Source organism: Globicephala melas, chromosome 10 (assembly GCF_963455315.2).
Source record: "Globicephala melas chromosome 10, mGloMel1.2, whole genome shotgun sequence".
NCBI classification, from domain to species: domain Eukaryota; kingdom Metazoa; phylum Chordata; class Mammalia; order Artiodactyla; family Delphinidae; genus Globicephala; species Globicephala melas.
The window spans coordinates 91,128,116-91,147,948 of record NC_083323.1 but is presented as its reverse complement, the minus strand read 5'-3'; the positions used below and the strand labels follow the sequence as shown (position 1 = coordinate 91,147,948).

General features: G+C 40.8%; 1 protein-coding gene across 1 annotated transcript in view; it reads right to left on the bottom strand.

Annotated features, from left to right (window-relative positions):
- The window catches only part of GUCY2C (guanylate cyclase 2C), a 108,799-nt gene that overhangs the window by 48,765 nt on the left and 40,201 nt on the right, over positions 1-19,833 (bottom strand). The window contains exons 4-10 of the mRNA XM_030841351.2: positions 17,478-17,590; positions 15,852-15,916; positions 12,834-13,049; positions 10,398-10,519; positions 8,856-8,952; positions 6,729-6,846; positions 4,521-4,653 (exon numbers count right to left, since the gene is read on the bottom strand). Of these exons, the coding sequence (XP_030697211.1) occupies positions 4,521-4,653; positions 6,729-6,846; positions 8,856-8,952; positions 10,398-10,519; positions 12,834-13,049; positions 15,852-15,916; positions 17,478-17,546 (820 nt within the window). The 5' untranslated portion in view covers positions 17,547-17,590. The remainder of the gene's footprint in view (positions 1-4,520; positions 4,654-6,728; positions 6,847-8,855; positions 8,953-10,397; positions 10,520-12,833; positions 13,050-15,851; positions 15,917-17,477; positions 17,591-19,833) is intronic.

Sequence of the window (19,833 nt, the reverse complement as noted above, 5' to 3'; positions counted from 1 at the left end):
GTTAGAAGGAAAATTCTTTTTCATTGCATTTAGAATGGTGACACTAAATGTAATCAGTCAGTAGACTTCTCCTGATTATTAGTGACAAGTTTTTGTTGAAAGTATTGACTAAACTAGTGGCACAGTGTTTGTCGCTCCATAATCTAACTTAGACTGTAAAAAGGTCAAAATCCCTTCACTACCATGTATGAGCTGAACACACTGAAAAAGTTAAGTTGAAAAAGTTAAGTTATTTGAGTCTCAGTTTTCTCAACTATGAAATGATAGCCATATAGGATGAGCCTATGAAATGGCTGTTTAGGTAAAAGAAAAAAATTGATGAAATATCAGCAATTTCACATGGTTCAACATAACAGCTAATACTTATTTTGTGTTTACTAGACCAGGCTCTGTGCTAAGTGCTTTATATGCATTTATCATTTTATTCTTCCCCAAATACCATGACATAGAAGCTGTTACTATCCCCATTTTACTGATGAGAAGTCTGAGGTCAGAAATATTACTAACTTGTTCCAGGTTATAGGTACAGCTAGCAGGTTCACAGAGGTGCAGGCAAAATGGTGGTAGCCACTGCCACTGCACCTCCCCCATTGTTGAAGCCCTTCCCCCTCTGCTGATTATGACTGTCAAGGGATGTAAAGGGTTGGTGGTCCCCTCAATCCCCCTTCGTTTTTCTCTTTTTCCCCTTTGAGAGACAGACATTGAAGACTAGAATATTCAAGCAACTGCATATATGGGGGAAGTTAGAAAGCTACTACACATGCCCAGGGGAAGGCAGAGGCTCAGAAAAGACCTGAGAAGACCTTAAGTTTACACCTCAGGTTGATCCTCGGCAGAGATAGTCTACAACAATAAAAACAAAAAGCAAAACCAAAAAACAGCAAACCCTGGGAATTGAGAACATTCCCCATTCCCCATGTGATTTCCAGGATTACTGATTATTAGATTCAAATGTCCAGCTTTCAACAAAAAACACAAAGCATACAAAGAAACAGGAAAGTATGGTTCATTCAAAATAAGAGAAAAAAAAAAAAAACCCAATGGAAATTATCCCTGAAAAGGACCTGATGGTGGATCTACTAGACAAAGGCTTTAAAACAACTGTCTTAAAGATGTTCAAAGAACTAAAGAAAGGCATGGATAAAGTCAAGAAAATGACGTATGAACAAAATGTAAATAGTAATAAAAAGGTAGAGAACCTAAAAAAGAAACCAGAAAGAAATTCTGGAACTGAAAAGTACAGTAACTGAAATAAAAAATTCACTAGAGGGATCAAAGGCATATTTAAGCACGCAGAAGAAAGAATCAGTGAACTTGAATCTAGGACAATGGAAATTATCAAATCTGAGGAACAGAAATAAAAAGGATTGAAAAGAAGTGAACAGAGCGTAAGGGACCTGTGGGACACCAGCAAGCAGACCAATACATGCACTGTGGAAGTCCCAGAAGGAGAAGACAGAAAAACGGGTGAAGAGACTATTTAAAAAAATGATGGCTGAAAACTTCCCAAATTTGATGAAATACATGAATATAAACATCCGAGAAGCTCAATAAATGCCAAGTAGGATGAATTCAAAGAAATCCATGCCAAGGCACATTATAATCAAACTGTCAAAAGCCAAAGACACAGAATTTTGAAAGCAGCAAGAGAGAAGTGACTCATCACATATAAGAGATGTTCAATAAGATTTATAAGCAGATTTCTCATTATAAACTTTGAAGGCCAGAAGGCAGTGGGCTGATATATTCAAAATGCTAAAAGAAAAAACTGTCAATCAAGAACGCTTTATTCAACAAAGCTGTCCTTCAAAGTGAAAGGAAAGTAAGACATTCTAAGATAAAAGTTGAGAGGGTTTGTTACCTACCACTAGACCTGCCCTGCAAGAAATGTTCAAGGGAGTCTGGCAAGTTAAAATGAAAGAACAATAGACAGTAACTTGAAGCCATGTGAGGAAATAAAGATCTCAGTAAAGGTAAATACACAAGCAATTATAAAATCTAGTATTATTGTAAGAACAACGTGTTACTCCACTTTTTGTTTCCTACATGACTTAAGAGATGAACAGGGCTTCCCTGGTGGCGCAGTGGTTAAGAATCCGCCTGCCACTGCAGGGGACATGGGTTTGAGCCCTGGTCCAGGAAGATACCACATACTGCGGAGCAACAAAGTCCATGCACCACAACTACCAAAACTGCACTCTAGAGCCCGCGAGCCACAACTACTGAGCCCACGTGCCTAGAGTCTGTGCTCCACAACAAGAGAAGCCACCACAATGAGAAGCTCACACACCGCAACAAAGAGTAGCCCCTGCTCGCCACAACTAGAGAACGCCCGTGCGCAGCAACAAAGACCCAGCACAGCCAAAAAAAAAAAAAAAGAGAGAGAGAGAGATGGACAGTGGAGTGGACTCTCCACTTTCACTAATGGATAGAATAACAAGACAGAAGATAAGTAAGGAAACAGAGGACTTGAACAAAATGATAAACCAACTAGATATAAGAGACAAATACAGAACATTCTACCCAACAACAGAATGCACATTTTTCTCAAGTGCCTGTAGGACATTTTCCAGAATAGACCATATGTTAAGCAACAAATTAAGTCTCAGTAAAATTTAAAAGATAGATATCATACAAAGTATCTTCTCTGACCACAATGAGCTGAAGTTAGAAATCAATAACATAAGGAAAACTGAAAAATTCGCCAATTCGTGGAAATTAAACAGCACACACTTAAACAATCAATGGATCAAAGAAGAAATTACAAGGGAAAAATTTTAAGACCTAGAGATAGATGAATATAAAAATACAACACACCGGGCTTCCCTGGTGGCGCAGTGGTTGAGAGTCCGCCTGCCGATGCAGGGGACGCGGGTTCGTGCCCCGGTCCAGGAAGATCCCACATGCCGCGGAGCAGCTGGGCCCGTGAGCCATGGCTGCTGAGCCTGCGCGTCTGGAGCCTGTGCTCCGCAATGGGAGAGGCCACAACAGTGAGAGGCCCACGTACCGAAAAAAAAAAAAAAAAAAAAAAAAACACACCAAAACTTACGGGGCACACACAGTGAAAGCAGTGTTAAGGGGAAATTTATAACTACAAATGCTTACATTAAAAAACAACAAAGGTCTCAAATCAACACCCTAACTTTACAACTTAAGGAACTAGTTAAAGAAGAACAAATTAAACCCAAAGCTAGCAGAGGAAGGAAGTTGTAAAGATTAGAGCAGAGATAAATGAAATACAGAATAGAAAATCAATTGAGGAAATCAATTGAAACCAAAAGTTGGTTCTTCAAAAAGTTCAACAAAATTGACAAACCTTTAGCCAGATAGAATAAGGAAAAAAGGAGAAGACTTGAATTACTAAAATCATAAACGAAAGTGGAGACATTACAACCAATTCTAAGGAAATAAAAAGGAATATAAGGCAGTACCATGAGCAACTGTATGCCAAAAAATTTGATAACCTAGTTGAAATGAACAAATTTCTAGAAACACAAAACCTACCAAAACAAAACCATGAAGAAACAGAAAATCTGAATAGACCGATAACTAGTAAGGAGACTGAATCAGTAGTCAAAAATCTCCAGACCCTCTACCCGCTAAGAAAGGGCCCTGAACCTAATGACTTTACCAGTGAATTCTACCAAACATTAAAAAAATAATTCACACCAATCCTTCTCAAACTTTTCCAAAAACCTGAAGAGAGAGAAACACTGCCTAACTTATTCTATGAGGCCAGAATTACTCTGATACCAAAGCCAGACAATGACACCAAAAGAAAAGAAAACTACACACCAATATCCCTTATGAACATTGATCTAAAAATCCTCAGCAAAATATTTGTAAACAGAATTCAATAGCATATTCAAAGGAGAATACAACATGACAAAATAAGATTAATTCCTGAAATGCAAGGATGGGTCAACATATAAAAATTAATCAATATAATACACTATAAGAGAATGAAGAAAAAAAACACATGATCATATGAATTGATGCAGAAAAAGCATTTTACAAAATTCAATACTTTCATGATAAAACACTCAACACACTAGGAACAGAAGGAAACTACCTCAACATAATAAAAGCCATATATGAAAAACCCACAGCAAACATCATACTCAATGGTGAAAGGACAGAAAGGGAGATATGGAAGGACGAAAATTAAACTGCAGCTACTTCTCTTCTTGCTGGTCTCTAAGCAGAGTCAGGACATCACTGCCCGAAATGCCGTGATGAGCTTGTTCATAAGTACCGGGCCTGAGCTACCTGCTCTTTCTTTGATATCCAAAGATTCTCAAGTTCTGAAGCATAAACTGGGGTCTAGTTATAGATTATAGCATCCCCGAGGTTTATGCAATTATGTTTGCCTCCAATTAAGTTAAAAGGTATTTAGCTGTTGATCCATTTATTGCCACACCCTCTCTTTGCTTCCCAAAGTCTGCCCATAGGGCCCATATTTCATCAGATTCCTCTAGAAACTGTTAGGTAAGTGTTGTTTGCTCCTAGGAAACCGGTACCTTCAAAAGTGACGTTCCTGAAAGCATGAGCAAATTTAGGGGTGGTAACTTCTTCTCCATTTTCAAGAAATATCTTCAACATGTGTCCAAAGAGCAAGACTCCATTAAAGTAGGCAGCAGCGAAATCATTTGTCTGAATGAGAAAGGAAAATCTTAAAATGAGTTCCAAGAAAAAAAAAAGATTCTGGTCTTGAACCTGGAGAAACACATTCTTAGGGTCAGCAGGGTAACTGGAAAGGTAAAGGAATATTAGGGGAATTGTAGGGGTGGTATTAAAGGAAGTTTTGGAAAAACTTTTCTTGGACCAGGGCTCTTTATCATCCCCACGTGACAATTCTGTCTTCTCTTGGGATCAATAAACTGCATACCCTGCCTTTAGGGAAGTATCTAAAAGCAGCTGTGCTTCCTCCTTCCCATGATGAGAAAATATTTTACTTTGACCAGGAAGGACAACATACAGCATTTTCGATTCCTCTAAGGTTTTATATAGAAATAACGCTTTCATTTAAGAGGAAAAGAGAATAGCAACAAAAACAACCCCACTGCCTTTGAGTATCCTGATGGGGTGGGAAGAGTTTTGATTGGGTGATACCATTGAATTTGCTTTGGAGATAGTCCTGATTGGGTGTTAGTTCAAGCCACAAGGGTCTGCCCTGGGAAACGTAAGAAGGGGGTCAGAACTCCTCTGCCTTTGCAACAGTTGTGTGGTTGTCTTCACAGAGATGGGCTATGGATGAAAAGTTCTGTGCCCCCCCGAGACCACGTGAGTTCTGTTGGCTCAGACACTTTGGAACTCCCACCTGTGAAGAATCAGACTTTTGCCAGAGCCTAGAAGCTGTGCAAATGATATGTGAATACTACTACACCCAGAAGTATATTTGCTAGAAAATATAAAAAGGAAAAACTAAAACACTTCTCATTGGTTTCAGTGTCTTTTGCTGAAATCATCCTTTCATGACATGAAAAGAATCAGTTAAGACCCAGCCCCCAAAGGGGTTGCAGCCCCTAATTTTGGCAGGGTTGCAAAACACAGGGCTTAGAACTGCTAGTCTAGGCAAAACTGTGATTCTCTCAAAGGTCCCCAACTTTCCTCACTGCTCTTTGGGCCTTGTCATCCCAAAGTTGTTCAGGGTCCTCAGGACAGACTGCCCCTCCACTTCCCTCTCCAAACCTGCTCTCAACTGTGTCTGAGGGCAGAAAACATCCAATGAATTTAGTCACGTTAAGGTGCAGTGACTGATAAAACCCAAAGTGGTATTAGAGGCAGGGGTCTTGCATTTAATTGAGACATTAATGATTTTTTAAAATATATTTTTTTAAATTTCTTTATTTTCTTCCACTGTGTCTGGTCTTCTTTGCGGCGTGTGGGCTTCTCTCTAGTTGTGGCGTTCGGGCTTTCTCCCTCTAGTTGTGGCGTGTGGGCTCCAGAGCACATGGGCTCTGTCTGCAGTTTTTGTGGCACGTGGGCACACAGACTCTCTAGTTGAGGCATGTGAGCTCAGTAGTTGTGGCGCGTGGGCTTAGTTGCCCCGCGGCATGTGGGATTTTAGTTCCCTGACCAGGGATCAAACCCGCGTTCCCAGCATTGGAAGGCGGATTCTTTACCACTGGACCACCAGGGAAGTCCTGAGACATTAATGATTTAATGTCCAATTGGAGGTTCTTTTTCTGGGACAAATGCTAAACCAGATGGGATGCTGGGATAAGAGGAATAAACCAGGCCTCGCCTGGACAAATCTGAACAATGGCCAACCTAATTTAAAAAAAAAAGGACAATGTCTTAACCTAGGAATATGTATCTCTAGAGGTAGAACTGTGATATCAGGGCCAGCAGAAAGTTGCTTTAAGATGTAGGGGACTTCATTTATCTTTCATTGTTTAATTTCTACCTCCCCTACGTTACCAGGGCTTCTTCTGATCTTCCCACACTGTCATTTCTGTTCTGATGTTACAGCAGTGTGCACTGTGGTGTTGATCTAGAGCCTAGCACAGTGACCTATAGTAACAGTTTTAGTAGCAGGAATCCTGCTATTGGCCTCAGTTAACATTTGTTGAGTGAATTGGAACAAGTGAAAAAAACGAATTGCTTATTTTAGAATTTGGGGTCCCAAATGGAAGAATGATACTTTACCCTTGCCAAAAAAAAAAAAAAAAAATATATATATATATATATGTATATATATATATATATATGTATATGAAGCTTACCAGTGATAAATTCTTGGAGAAAGAGCTATTTGAGACAGGATTTTCAGGAGGCAGTGTCAGAACAAGAACATTTTTCATATAGTCGGGGGCTGTAACATTGTCCATGAAGTAGTGGTCACTGGAATAAAAAGTACAAGTTTCTCATGAAAATTAGATTCCTCCAAAAATAGAAATGGAGCTTCTAAAATTCATACAGCAGGCTTGAAATAGTTTAAAACATCTTTTTCCTGCTAAATGTTCTACTTTTCCCAGATAAGTTCCTTCTACACCTGCTACCTTGAATAGCAGAAATTAGGCAGCTGTGGTTAAAGTACACAAATGGAAAGGAAGATCAGAACACAGATACTTCTTTGAGGAAGCTTTTTTAGGGGCTCTGGGCACATAAGCTTCTTTTCAAGGCTTGATGACTCTTGGCTTATACCTGGAAACTTTCTTTTCCTTAAGTGCTCATAACACTTTAGAGATTAAGGGATAGGATAGAGAGAAATTTTATGAATTAAATTTACTTTCCAGATGGTGAAACATAAGCATGAAAAGACTAAGCATTTTCTCTAACACTGTAAGCTTCTTAACATTAGATTAGCGGTCCTTGTATCCTCGACTCCTAGACAGTATCTGGTGCACTGTGGACCCTCAGTACCGTCCGGGATGGCACTGCCAATCATATGGGTCCCAAGCTTCCTAATCATTTTAATGTTTTAATATGCAAATAACCTGACAAGCTTGAACCGCTGTAACTAGGATGACCATCATTTAATAGGCAAACAGTAGGTGAACACATCTACGTACAGAGGACTGTGTTGAATAGTTTGCGTATATTGTCACATCTAATCCTAAAAGCACCCTTATCAAGTAGGCATTTTTATTCTCACTTTACAAATGAGAATCTCAAGATATACTAAGTAATACCCAAGAGGCAAATGAACCAGAAGTGTCAGAGTTAGAATTTGAACCCAAGTTATGTCTAGTTTCAGATGAATCTATCTCATGAGCATTCCGAAACAGACCCAGAGGTCCTTAGAGAATAGTGACAAAAGAATGCCAACACTTTGGCAGTTGATTGAGGATTTGCTAAAAATAAAATTACACCAGCCTGGTTACACTGAGGCCTCCTTCCAGAGGGCAAAGCAGCTATTGAAAGCAGCTATCAGTGTGGCTGTAGGAATAAAATGTTGATCATTTTTCCCTCTTTTTCGTATTCTGCAGCTAAAAGGCTCGGTTGACTAGCTTATCTTTGTGAACAAGATAGGCCTGCACTTCCTATGCTTCATTTTTCTCAATACTGGGACAAGTGCATTTAGTGTGGGTGAAATGACTAGGCAAATATGATATAGTGCAGGAATAGCTTCTGGTCTGAATACGGACAGGGAATGATTAATGATCCAATCAGATAAGTGAAGTCATATGAGCTAGCTGATGGGGCAAGGGACACAGGTGTACCAGCAACACCTTTTTTAAGCCTCATCTGACTCAGATATTACCTTTGCACAGTTTGTTTGTGGGGTCTCCAACCATGTTAGAAAATGAGTAGTGAAAAGAGGGAATGTGATAAAAGGTAGTTTCTGTTCTCCAGAATTTTCTCCCCTTAGTTCCAGATAAGTGCAGAGGAAAAGATCACCACCCAATGACTATACCACAGAGGGCAAAGAATAACTGTATAAATCAAATTCACTTAACGGGAATTTTTCTCTTACCGAAAGTGGCTGAAGGAAAAATAATCTAGGACCAAAGGCCATTAGCAATTGAAGGCATAGATAGGGCCCACGTTCTCAGAAATATGATTGGGATATTAGTTGATTTATTACTGCCTGGAAAAAAAACACCTTAAAATCAGGCTGAAGACCAGGATCTTTGTTGAATGAGCATGCGGGTTTAATGGGGATTTCATAAAACTTTTGTATTTGACATGATAGTGATGTCAAAGGCATACATCTCTGCTAAAGCTATAATTAATTAAATAAGAATGAGGGTGTGATAAAGAAGAAACGAAACACTGGTTAAAGTATTATCTTCATACAGAATCCCATTTTAGTCTGTGCAAAACGTGAGAAAAGAGAATATCTTCCAGAAATCCTTAGAGTATTTCCTTTCTGAAAGGAGGAGAGTTCTTCCAAATATTATACCTACTTGAATAAATCCACTAGAATAATGACAGTGTCTTCAGCCACTGCTCGGTCACCCTTGAGGATGTTGATGGTGTCTGGTGTACCACACATAACAATCACTGCAGGAGAGAGAGCAAGACAGGGAGAAAAATATACAATAGTCTACTCCCAAGCAGGAAGGGAACCGGGGGCCTGAATTTGAACCCAGTAAGTCCATGCTACATTCGTGTTTTAAGATTAACACCAGTTCCTCCAATTTACTCCCCCCCTCCTTTTATTTTTCATTTACAGTCATAGAAGCAGAGGAGAACTGCATGGGATCTTAAAAAGAATCATCTAGTCCTTGCCCTTAATTTTACTGATTTAAGGAGACTGTAGCTAAAATGTCAATGAGATAAAAAAAACCGGTGGATGAATAATTCTGATAGTCAAGTATTGGAGTCTGGCTTCGTGCTTATTCCATTACACGAGGCTGGAGTAGTTATAGAAGCTATTTTCAGTGGTAAGTGAAGGGCCCTGCCACTTGTAAAGGAGCTGGAAAAGATATAAATTAATGTGAGAACTGATGAAGTCTTCCTAAGCACCTTTCCTTGGGTTTTGGTCGCAGCTTCTCAGCTCAGAAAGTGATTTCAGTGATCGAGTTCCAGTCTGATTCTCTAAGCTCTCCTATCCACTGCAGCCAGATTTCCCAAATGCATGGATTGATGAGTAAGATGAATAAGCTGGGAGACACTTCATTAGATCTGTTCACACACTGTGTTGTCCAGTTGAACTGTAAACACTTTATGACATGAATCATCTTATACTTCTTGTTCCCCATATCCTGGTTAACGTTTTGCATATGGTAGGCTCTTAATATGGCAAACGCTTAATTGTAACAGCAAATGATACTTCAAGCGATACCAGGAAATCCTGACAAGCAAGAACATTTCCTCGTAGAAAATTCCACAGTTGATTCCTTTGCTCCTGATATATTCTTATTTGCAAAAAGAATTCTGTGGAAAGTGAAATAAATCACCAAATAACTTAGTACCCCATTGGCCTTTCACACTTGGCCTATAACTGAGAGATCATTAGGCAGGTAAAATACCGACAGAGTAAAGCAAAGTGAGGCAATCCTTGCCTAACTGGTAATTTTGCTTAAGGCTACATATCAATAAATACATCCTCTTGGTCACCAGGGGACGAGGGTTCAGAATATTTGAGAATTCGTCACAAATCCAACAATATATTAGATTATGGTGAACTTAAAAAGCAGTTTACTAATAGTGGATCGTGATAACATTTTTGGCTTATAAAAGCTGGATTTTAGCATCATCATTACTTTCATAATGTTAATATATTTGCTCAACATTACTCTGCTAATTTTGCTCAGAGGATAAGGTTTTAATCAGCAAAAGGAACAGTATAATGGAGGTGCCCGCAGCTACAGATCTCTGCAAATATACACAAAATATACAGTAACGATGATAGCTCTGTGGTGGTAGATTTGTCAAAATGACTCATAGGGAGGTGGTGGTTGTGTGGACGTAGCTGGCCAAAAATTATCTTCATGTCTTCTTACCATTGCTTTTCCTGTCCTGGCCCATTAAGATACGCTGAAACTCGTCATCCTTTCTCAGCGTCCCCTTGAAGTGAAGGTTCTGAGAAAAATAGGAAACTCCAGCCTCCAGAGCATTGAGGTACCTAGAACAGAGAAAAAGAGAAACTCTAAGAAATCAGCTTAGTTTCTTCATGGCTTTCCATGTTGTTTGCTCACTGTTTACAGATCTGTCCAGGGACTTGTTCACCTAAAATTCATTTCTACACAATAGATAATACACAGCGTGATACCAATGGTTAGGACTACGGACATCTAATTTAGGGAAAGTTTTAGGGAATCTTCGTGTATATATACAGATAGTAGACATTTGGCAAATCCCTTATAATGGCTTCTTGTTATTTGCTGAAGGAAGACTATTCTGCTTGTCCCATTATCACAGATAAATGGAAACTTGTGAATCTATAGTACAAAAATTCAGAGTTGATAGGAATAATTTCTCCTACTGTGTGGAAAGGACTTTTGTGTGCTCTAAGTTCACCCCAAACTTTCTAGGATGCTGCCTTAGGGCTGATTCTTGTGTGTTCCCAGGGGTACCCTATTTTGGTCCTCTGGATGCTTTGGTGGAGAGCTACTGCAGACTCCTTCAAGAGATTCTTTCTGCCACCTTTGCTGGAGTTGTGTGGGCCTTGTGATTTTATTTTAGCAATGGTACCCAAGATCCTGCTCTCCCCACCACTCTTACTCCTCTGAAAAGCTGTGAGAGAAACGATTTCTAACTGGTGTAGGACAGGCAGAATGCACATTCTCTGCTATCATATGTTGCACGGTAATATGACAGCATTTACTTCTCGTTTCCCTTCTCCTTATCTGTAAAATGGAGATCATAGTACTTGTTCTCTTTTCTTTAGAGGGTTTACCTTCATGAAAATATATTTATTGGGACTTCCCTGGTGGTCGAGTAGTAAAGAATCCACCTTACAATGCAGGGCACGTGGGTGTGATCTCTGGTCAGGGAACGAAGATCCCAAATGCTGGGGCAACTAAGCCCGCGTGTCACAGCTACTGAGCTTGCACGCCTCAACTACAGCCTGCGTGCCGCAACTAAGATCCGACGCAGCCAAGAAATAAATAAATAATAAATCTACAATATATAAATATTTATTGCTAGGTCACTTATGCCATTTGGGAAGAATTAGAAAAAAATTTAGTCAACGTACTTACGATTACATAGACACTTTATGTCAATCACACTGAGACAACAAAATAAATCAGATCACTGTTAACTAAAAAACTCTAAGAGAAAATGCAACTTTTTGAAAATATGTTTAAAAAACATTTATTCAGCGTTCTCAAGACATATAACACACTCCATATGATTCCTTTTTATTAATATGAAACATTAGCTGCACATCCTATAGAATAAACGTTCATTATTCAATTGAATCTTAGACCTCATATCCTAAGACTGTCAGCCTCAACATCAGACTCTCCTTCTTACACCACTACATTCTAGTAGTTAATAACAATTTGGGTAGAGGTCAGGAAGAAAATTGTGGCCACCTTGAATAACTCCATGCACTCCTTTTAGGAAATAAATATTAGGTAACTTTTAAAACATGTTCTTGAAAAGACATTTTTCATTTGCTGTACAGCAAAACTAACACAACATTGTAAATCAGCTATACTTTACTCCAATAAAAATTCTTTTAAAAAGAGAGACATAGATGTAGAGAACGGACATGTTGACGCAGTGGGGAAAGAGGTGGGTGGGACGAATTGGGAGATTAGGTTTGACATAAATACTCTACCATATGTAAAACAGATAGCCAGTGGGAACCTGCTGTATAGCACAGGGAACTCAGCTCTGTGCTCTGTGATGACCTAGGTGGGAGGGAGGTCCAAAAGGGAGGGGATATAGATATGCATATAGCTGATTCACTTTGTTGTACAGCAGAAACTAACACAACACTGTAAAGCAATTTTACTCCAATTAAAAAAAAAAATGGCTTCAAACCAAAAAAAAAAAAAAAAAGAAAGTGCTTAGTGCAATGTTTGGCAAAAAGTAAGGACTCAAAGAAAGTTGCTGTTAAAAAAAAAAAAACAGACATTTTTACCTGTTGCTACTGATTTAGATCATGGAATCAGTGAAGTGTTGTATACTTCCAAGTGAAATTTCAATTTGACCTAAAGTTAATGGGTATCTACTTCAGAGAGCTATGCTTAATATACCTAGTTCAAACAGGAGTAACAAAGAGCCTTATCTAAATATATCTACAGCTTAAGGATGAAATCAATTAATGTAAGCTATGTACCACTTGTGTGTAAGAAAGTGGGCTGGTTTCCATTCCCAATGCTACTATTCATGGAAGGCATGTCTGATAATAACTAGTGGCCTGCTGAGAGTTTATGGCTTCTCTCCCTGCTAAGCGCCAGAAGGACATTAATGGTCCTGCTTACCAGAAACAGTCCTCAGACTCGGTACCATTCTTGAAAACATAGGTACTGTTCCAGGCAAAAGTTTTGAATGGAAAATAGTTGACCTTCCAAAAGTCAACCAAGAAGTACGTCAACTTCCTAGCTGGAGACATCAGCCTGGTTAAAGTTTCTTTGTAGTCACATGACAATCCAAAACTTCCAGCTGAAATCATGGGATACTTCAAATCTGTGTCAAGGCTATGCCAAGGGGTGAGAGAGAAACCAGTATCAGGATTAACAACCTAAGTAGTACAAATAAGATCCCTCTTTAAGCTGTTTCAGCGTGTGGGTATAAATAACAAAAATGAAACAGGGTCACTCAAGCAGGTGTTCCATGGATATAGGTCTGTCCCTCACAGGTGAATCTAAAACAATATTTACTGAACGTATGCTATGTTCTACACATACTCTGGGTGTCTTCTTGTATATGTGGCTTGGTTACTTCGATTTATTCTAAAATGAGTTGTCATTGGGTTGTCCTAACATCTAGGCTAGGACATATGGACTTCGGGGAGTAGGGCAGAGAAAAAATAGAAAATGGGCCACCATAGCTACTACAAATGTTGTAAAGCCCAGAAGATGCCCTCTGCAGCTTCCCTCCATGCATTGCCTTATTGCCAGCTCTTCTACGGACGGCCTTTGAGACAGACATCACCTGAGGACCTTACTGTTTTCCTTCCGCTGCTTGGCCCACGGGTCTTCTTGTGGTCCCTTAAGCATAGCAAGCTTTATTTTCTACCAGGGTCTTTACAGATGCCAGAAATGCTGCTCCCCTCTGTCTTTGCCTGGCTGATACTTACTCATCCATCAGGTCCTTAATTAAACATCTCTTTATCCATCAGGAGAGCGTTCCTTGATAACTAAGACCAGGAATCATGGGTGAGAACCTGTTGAATACCTGTCTCCTCCACCAGACTGCAAGCGCCACGAAGGTGGAATCACGCCCAGCTTGTTCACCGCAGCATTTCCGGTCTGCCTGCTTTATGTGTAGATGCTTAAGATGTATTTGATAAAGGGAGGAAAATGACCTCCCCTTCCATCTTCGGTGCTCCACTGAAAGGTTTCACTTGGGTGTCCTGCTTGCATTTCAAACTCCTCACGGCCACAGTTAAATTTGTCTCTTAGTTTTGTTTCTCAGAACTGTTCCTTATCCTGATTTTCCCATTTCTTTTAGCGTTTTGACATCTCAAAGCCTTTTCAACAACTACTTTTCGTCCCACACTCCAGTATCCGATCAGTTATCAAATGCTATTGATTCTACTTTTAAATATCTTTAAGGCGATACACCTATTCCAAGTCGACTGCTTCCTCACTAGTTCAGGATCTCTTCCTCCCCTGATTTTCCTGTCCTCAGTCTCTCCTGGTGGGCTCCAGCCTTTCCTCTACACTGTTTCCAATCATTCTTCCCCAAAGTTGAGCTGCTTCTGATGGTACTTCCCTGCTGTTTTAGTGGTTTCTGATGCAAATCTAATTAAAAACGCTTCCCTCACTTAGAACTCATGGCCACTCAAATACGGCCCTGTCTAATTTTCCTAGTTTTCTCTCTACTACTCCCCTATACATCTCTTTCACTCCAGTTAATACAGACTTTCACAAATTTTCTACACTTGCCTGATGCTTTGCTTTCACATATGCTTCTCCCTCAGCTGGCTGGGATGCTGATCACATCATCTCTACCCATTACAATTTAACCCATTCTTCAACACTCAACTCATATACCATCTCCTTCATGAAGTCTTTCTCCTCTTGAAGCTTAATTCTCCCAACCAGAGGGACCATTCCCTCTGTGCCTCCATAGCGCCTTGCTTGTACTTCTCTAAGGGAACCTGTTCCACTCTGCCTTGTATTGGTCACCAGTGTCCTCGTCACCTTCTCTATTAATTGTCTCCGCTCTGACACAACAAAAATGCGTCTTTGCACATGGAAGTTCCTCATAAGTGGTGAATCAATGTTCTACTTCTCCTTTCCTTCTGGGCACACTCTCCAGCAATATCAGTAAATGGTCAGGTAAGATGACAGCTGGGAATGAGCACAAGGAAGATAAGATTCTGTATTCGTCTGCACTTCGGTACAGAAGATGAGGTCAAATGTGCTTCTGTGGGGTGTCTATGGTCTGTGTGGGTTTGAACGTCTGAGTCTGTTTATACAGCTGGGTGGGAGGTGTGAGAAGCAGACTTTGCAACAGAAATTTCAGAAGTCTAATGTCTACCCTTCAAAACCTATTGCAAGTGTTCCTTCAGCATAGTTTTCTCTGTGTAGACAAAGGGTGATCCTTGATTCACGGGGAGATGAAACAGGTGAAAGAAAGGCCTGTGAGAGGGATTTGGATTGGGGGAGAGGTGATCTGGCGGAACAAAGTGTTTTGCAGTGAGAAGAATTACGCTGAGTGAAATGATCGAAAGGGGTGAGGGCGATTTTCCCAAAGCCAGGAAGTATTTTCACTCTAAATACAGTGGAAGCTTTTTCTTTTTTTTCTAAGCTGATAAGGGCACTGTGCAAAGTACTTTAGTATGTTATATATATAATCCTCAAATAGTGCTTTGAAATAAGAACCCTGCTACCTTCCCTATTCTTACAGCCCTAAGGAGGGAACGGAGCCCTGTTAATGCCCTAGGGTGCTGCACTTTCCTTTGTGTTTGGGCACATTCTGCCCATACTTCTGGGAAGATTTCCTTTATTCAACTCTCAAAATATCTAAGTTCACTATCTTCCCTGTGTCCTGCCTGGAGTCTAACTTTTCACCTCTACCTTTTTGCTTTTCAAGCTCAGATGTTAGTAACAGAAGTGGAATATCTACTGTCATCCACCCCACACTGAGCAAAGGCAGAGTTACCCGGATGAGGGAATGACAGTTATAGAGAGACTGTAACATACGAGGGCCCTGGCACCCTCAATTGTATTGCCCTGAGTAGACTGCTGTTTGATACATCAGTTAAATCTTGATATGATGTCCTGACTTCAATTCACAGGGGCATGAAAACAACAAACCAGACTACTTACTACATCTGGAAGGTGGAATAGGTACATGTGGGCCCCATGAGGACACATCCCATCTGTTTGGTCTCCTGTAGGAGAAAAAAATAACAACCAATTCCTAAAACTAAAACTGTGAATCAATGCACAGGAAAGAACCAGCAAGGGGAAGGCTCCCAGAAGGCTAGAAAGCGGGCCTCTCGAGATGTTAGAATGTAGAGCAGAAAGGAGCCGCGTGCATGCCTTGGGCTGGGCAAGGGCCAGCCGAGGGATAAAGGGGTCCGAGAGGGGAGAGGCTGCGGATGGAGGGAAGGGCATCCCACTGAAGGTGAGCTGACTGACGTGACCCTGGACTCTATCAAGAGGAGGATGTCCAGTGGTGGGAGAGGGACTGGCAGACTGTCACATTAGCAGTTATCTGTAGGTCAAGGGGTGAAGACGCTAGATTTGGAGGTGCTATGCAAGGACAGGGCAAGTTTCGGGTTTAGGGAGAGCTACAAAGCGGGGCTGGAGAGAACAAAATGCAGTGTGGCCGGGTGAGAGACTATAGATCTTAATTCCACTCTTTCTCAAGGGGAAACTGATTAGGAGCATTCTGTTGTTGGTGTTGGAGAATGAGGTGGGACCTCCCACCTTCGGAGACAGGGATGAGGCACACCTGTTTATTAAACTCCCCTTGCTCGCTCCTTGCCCTCCCATGATCAAGAATGACCACTTCCTGGGCTCCCCTGGTGGTGCAGTGGTTGAGAGTCCGCCTGCCGGTGCAGGGGACGCGGGTTCGTGCCCCGGTCCGGGAAGATCCCACATGCCGCAGAGCGGCTGGGCCCGTGAGCCATGGCCGCTGAGCCTGCGCGTCCGGAGCCTGTGCTCCGCAACGGGAGCGGCCACAGCAGTGAGAGGCCCGCGTACCGCAAAAAAAGAATGACCACTTCCTGACAGGAGTGCGGCCAATCTGGTCGATGTGATGTTACTGATGAGAGCTTCAGAGCCATGGATCTGTGCCCAGTGCTCAGCTTCCCGGACGGCCTTCCCTTAGGTCTCTGTACCAAAGGGACATCTCACACCCTACCTGCCTCTAGAGAGCTTGGACTACTCTTCAGTTCCAGAAAGCTCTGGTTGGGGATGGAGTTGGCAGGAGGAACTAGGCAAGAATCTCTGTCTTCCCATTTCTACGGATTGACATTACAGTTACTACTTTAAAGTTAGGTTTCAGATTCAGCCCTTAAGCGATAAACCTGCGACCGTGCATATGGTGATGACTGTAACAGGTGTCTGGTGTAAGGCTTTAGAGTATATTTTTTAATGGGGCACCTCAGATTTTTCTTGAGGGACACGAAGGCAAACCAGTTAATACCAACATTTAGATTTGTTAAAAGTTCTAAAAACAGCTGAAAACAAAATAATTCCCCTCCATACCACTGAACGTGTACAGACAGAACATAGCTAAGGTTCTCCCCGCTTTCCTAGATTCCTGGAGGGTGCCTATCACTTGGGAAATAGATGGGGATACAGTCGGAGCACCTGGTCCCCAAATCACTCAGCTGCATAGCTGGAGACGATGTGAGAGATCCTGGCGGGCCAGTGCCCGAGCTCACGCTGCGGCCCTCCTGAGGCAGGAGGGTGTGAGCTGACTCTGCGAAGGCAGGTACTCACTGAAATCGTCCTGAGTAGGTCGAGGCCTTCACAGGTGCTACTCCGGCAGTCACTGGACTTATAAATCATACCTTCCGAATTGATGAAGCTGGCATTCACGGTCACGTTTAGGCCTATTATCCAGAAATGAGGGGAAAGAGAAGGCTAGTGTTATTTCTCAGGAAGTTTATACCAGCCATGAGACTTTATTTTTCTACCCCTCTAGAAAGAGGAGATCTAGAGAGGCAAGTTAACTTGCTCAGGGTTCCCAGCTGGCAGGGAGTGGAGCTGGGTTTTGAACATAGGGCAGTCTGATTCTGGAACCAATATGCTATAGAGCAGTGGTTCTCGAAGTGTGTGCCACAGACCCCTGAGGCACCTTGAGACTCTTTCAGGAGGTCCACGGGGTCGAAACTATTCTATTAGTTTAAGACATTCACGAGCATATAGTGAGGTTTTCCAGAGGCTACATAATATGTAGTATGGCAACATTTTAATTGCAGAAGCAGATAGGAGAATCCAACCATTTTCTATTAAGCCTGATATTAGAGATTTGCTAAAATGTGAGTTTCTGCCACTTTTCCCACCTACTTCTAAGAGTTTTTGGTTTGAGAAATATGTTTTCTTTAATATGAAATTTTATTTATGTTAACAAATTCTTACAATTGTTATTTTAACTGCATCAATAAGAAAATATTTTGAACATTTTTCAGTTTTAATTTCCCATATAATAAACATTGATAAATGTAACATAAACGAAACGCTTTAGAACCCATGATTATTTTTAAGCGTGTAAAAAGGCCTTGAGATGGGAAGTTTGAGAACCACTTCTGTAGAACGTACTGTGGTGAGCTGCCGCCTCTCATGATTATGGTGCTGTGATGTCCTTTTGCTTACTTTTATCTCCCCAAATCCCAAGTGATTTCTCAAGAAAATACTGAACACTTTTTAGACAATGGGATGGGATGACTTCAAATCAGGCTTCGCTTTTGAGATATGCCTGGTAACGTGTTCCGACACCACAGCAACAAACACAATATCAACGTCCTTCACAAGCACAACAGTAAGAGCAGCAACAATAAAACAACAGCCATTTATGGAGCTCTGGCTATGTATTAGTCAGTGAATTAGGTACTTTATGTGAACCTCCTCATTTAATTCACACCACACCCACAGAAGGAAACTACTATTTATCGTCATTTTACAGGTGAGGGAACTGAGGCTCAGAAAATGTAAGTAACTTGCGTGAGGTCACTGGTGATGAATGGTTGGATAAAAGGCTGGAATATGAACCAAGGTCTGTCCGATTCCAAATCTCTGCTTCTAACCACAGTGTCCCACTACCTTATTTTCACGAGCAATGGATGGGTAAAGATCTTACAGTGGTGACATGATACACTCTGTGGAATCTGACAGATAGGGGTTTGACTCTCATTTCAAACAGACAACTTGTATGACTGCAGCAAAGTTATTAAACCTCTGCTGTGAAACAGTGTCAGCAGTGTTGATCATACAGAGCTGTGGCGAGTAAAGAGATTCTATATCTTACTTAGCACTTGACAGGTATTCAAAAAACAAGAACACCAAGTTCAGGGAGACCAAGGGAAATAGCTCACATGAGATTGGCAGGGACTCCAATTCAGGTCCTCAGACTGCGAATCAAATGTTCTTTCCACTATACCACACTGCCCAGGTAAATAAGGGGATTTTATTAAATGACCTCCTAGTTCCATTACAGCGCTAGATCAGATCCATCCATTTATATCTGAATCCAGTCTCAGAAAGGACTGAAGAAATGTATATTGCACAGAAGACAGTTATTACACATATATGATCTATGATACCTATTGCTATTATTACCACAAAATTTAAATAGAGAAAATTAAGACATCCTCTCCTTAGAACCATAAATAACCATTAAGATGTATGAAATACTCATTGACTCAGTAATTATACTTATGGCAACCTCACCTCAAAGCATGGAAAAAAACTATGTACATAAAAATGTCTATTGTAGTAGTTTTTAAATAATCGTGAGAAATTAAAAACAATGGAATGTCCTACCATAGGGAATTATTACATGATTTGGGAGGGTATCTACTCTAAGGGGTATTGGTCATTCATTCACATGATGCTAAGAAGATTATGCAGCTCTAGGAAAGCCACTTGTAGAATCATGTGAAATGAAATAAGAAGGACAGAAAATTGTTTCTGTGCCATAGTGACCTCAACTATGTTCTTAAAAACAAGAAACTCAGAGGCATATGAAAAGATACTGGAAATATCCAGGTGGCTGGAAATTATCAGGGGTGACTTTTTTCCCTTTATTCTACATGTTTTATCTACTGGTATAGCTTATTTTAATAATTAAGAGATA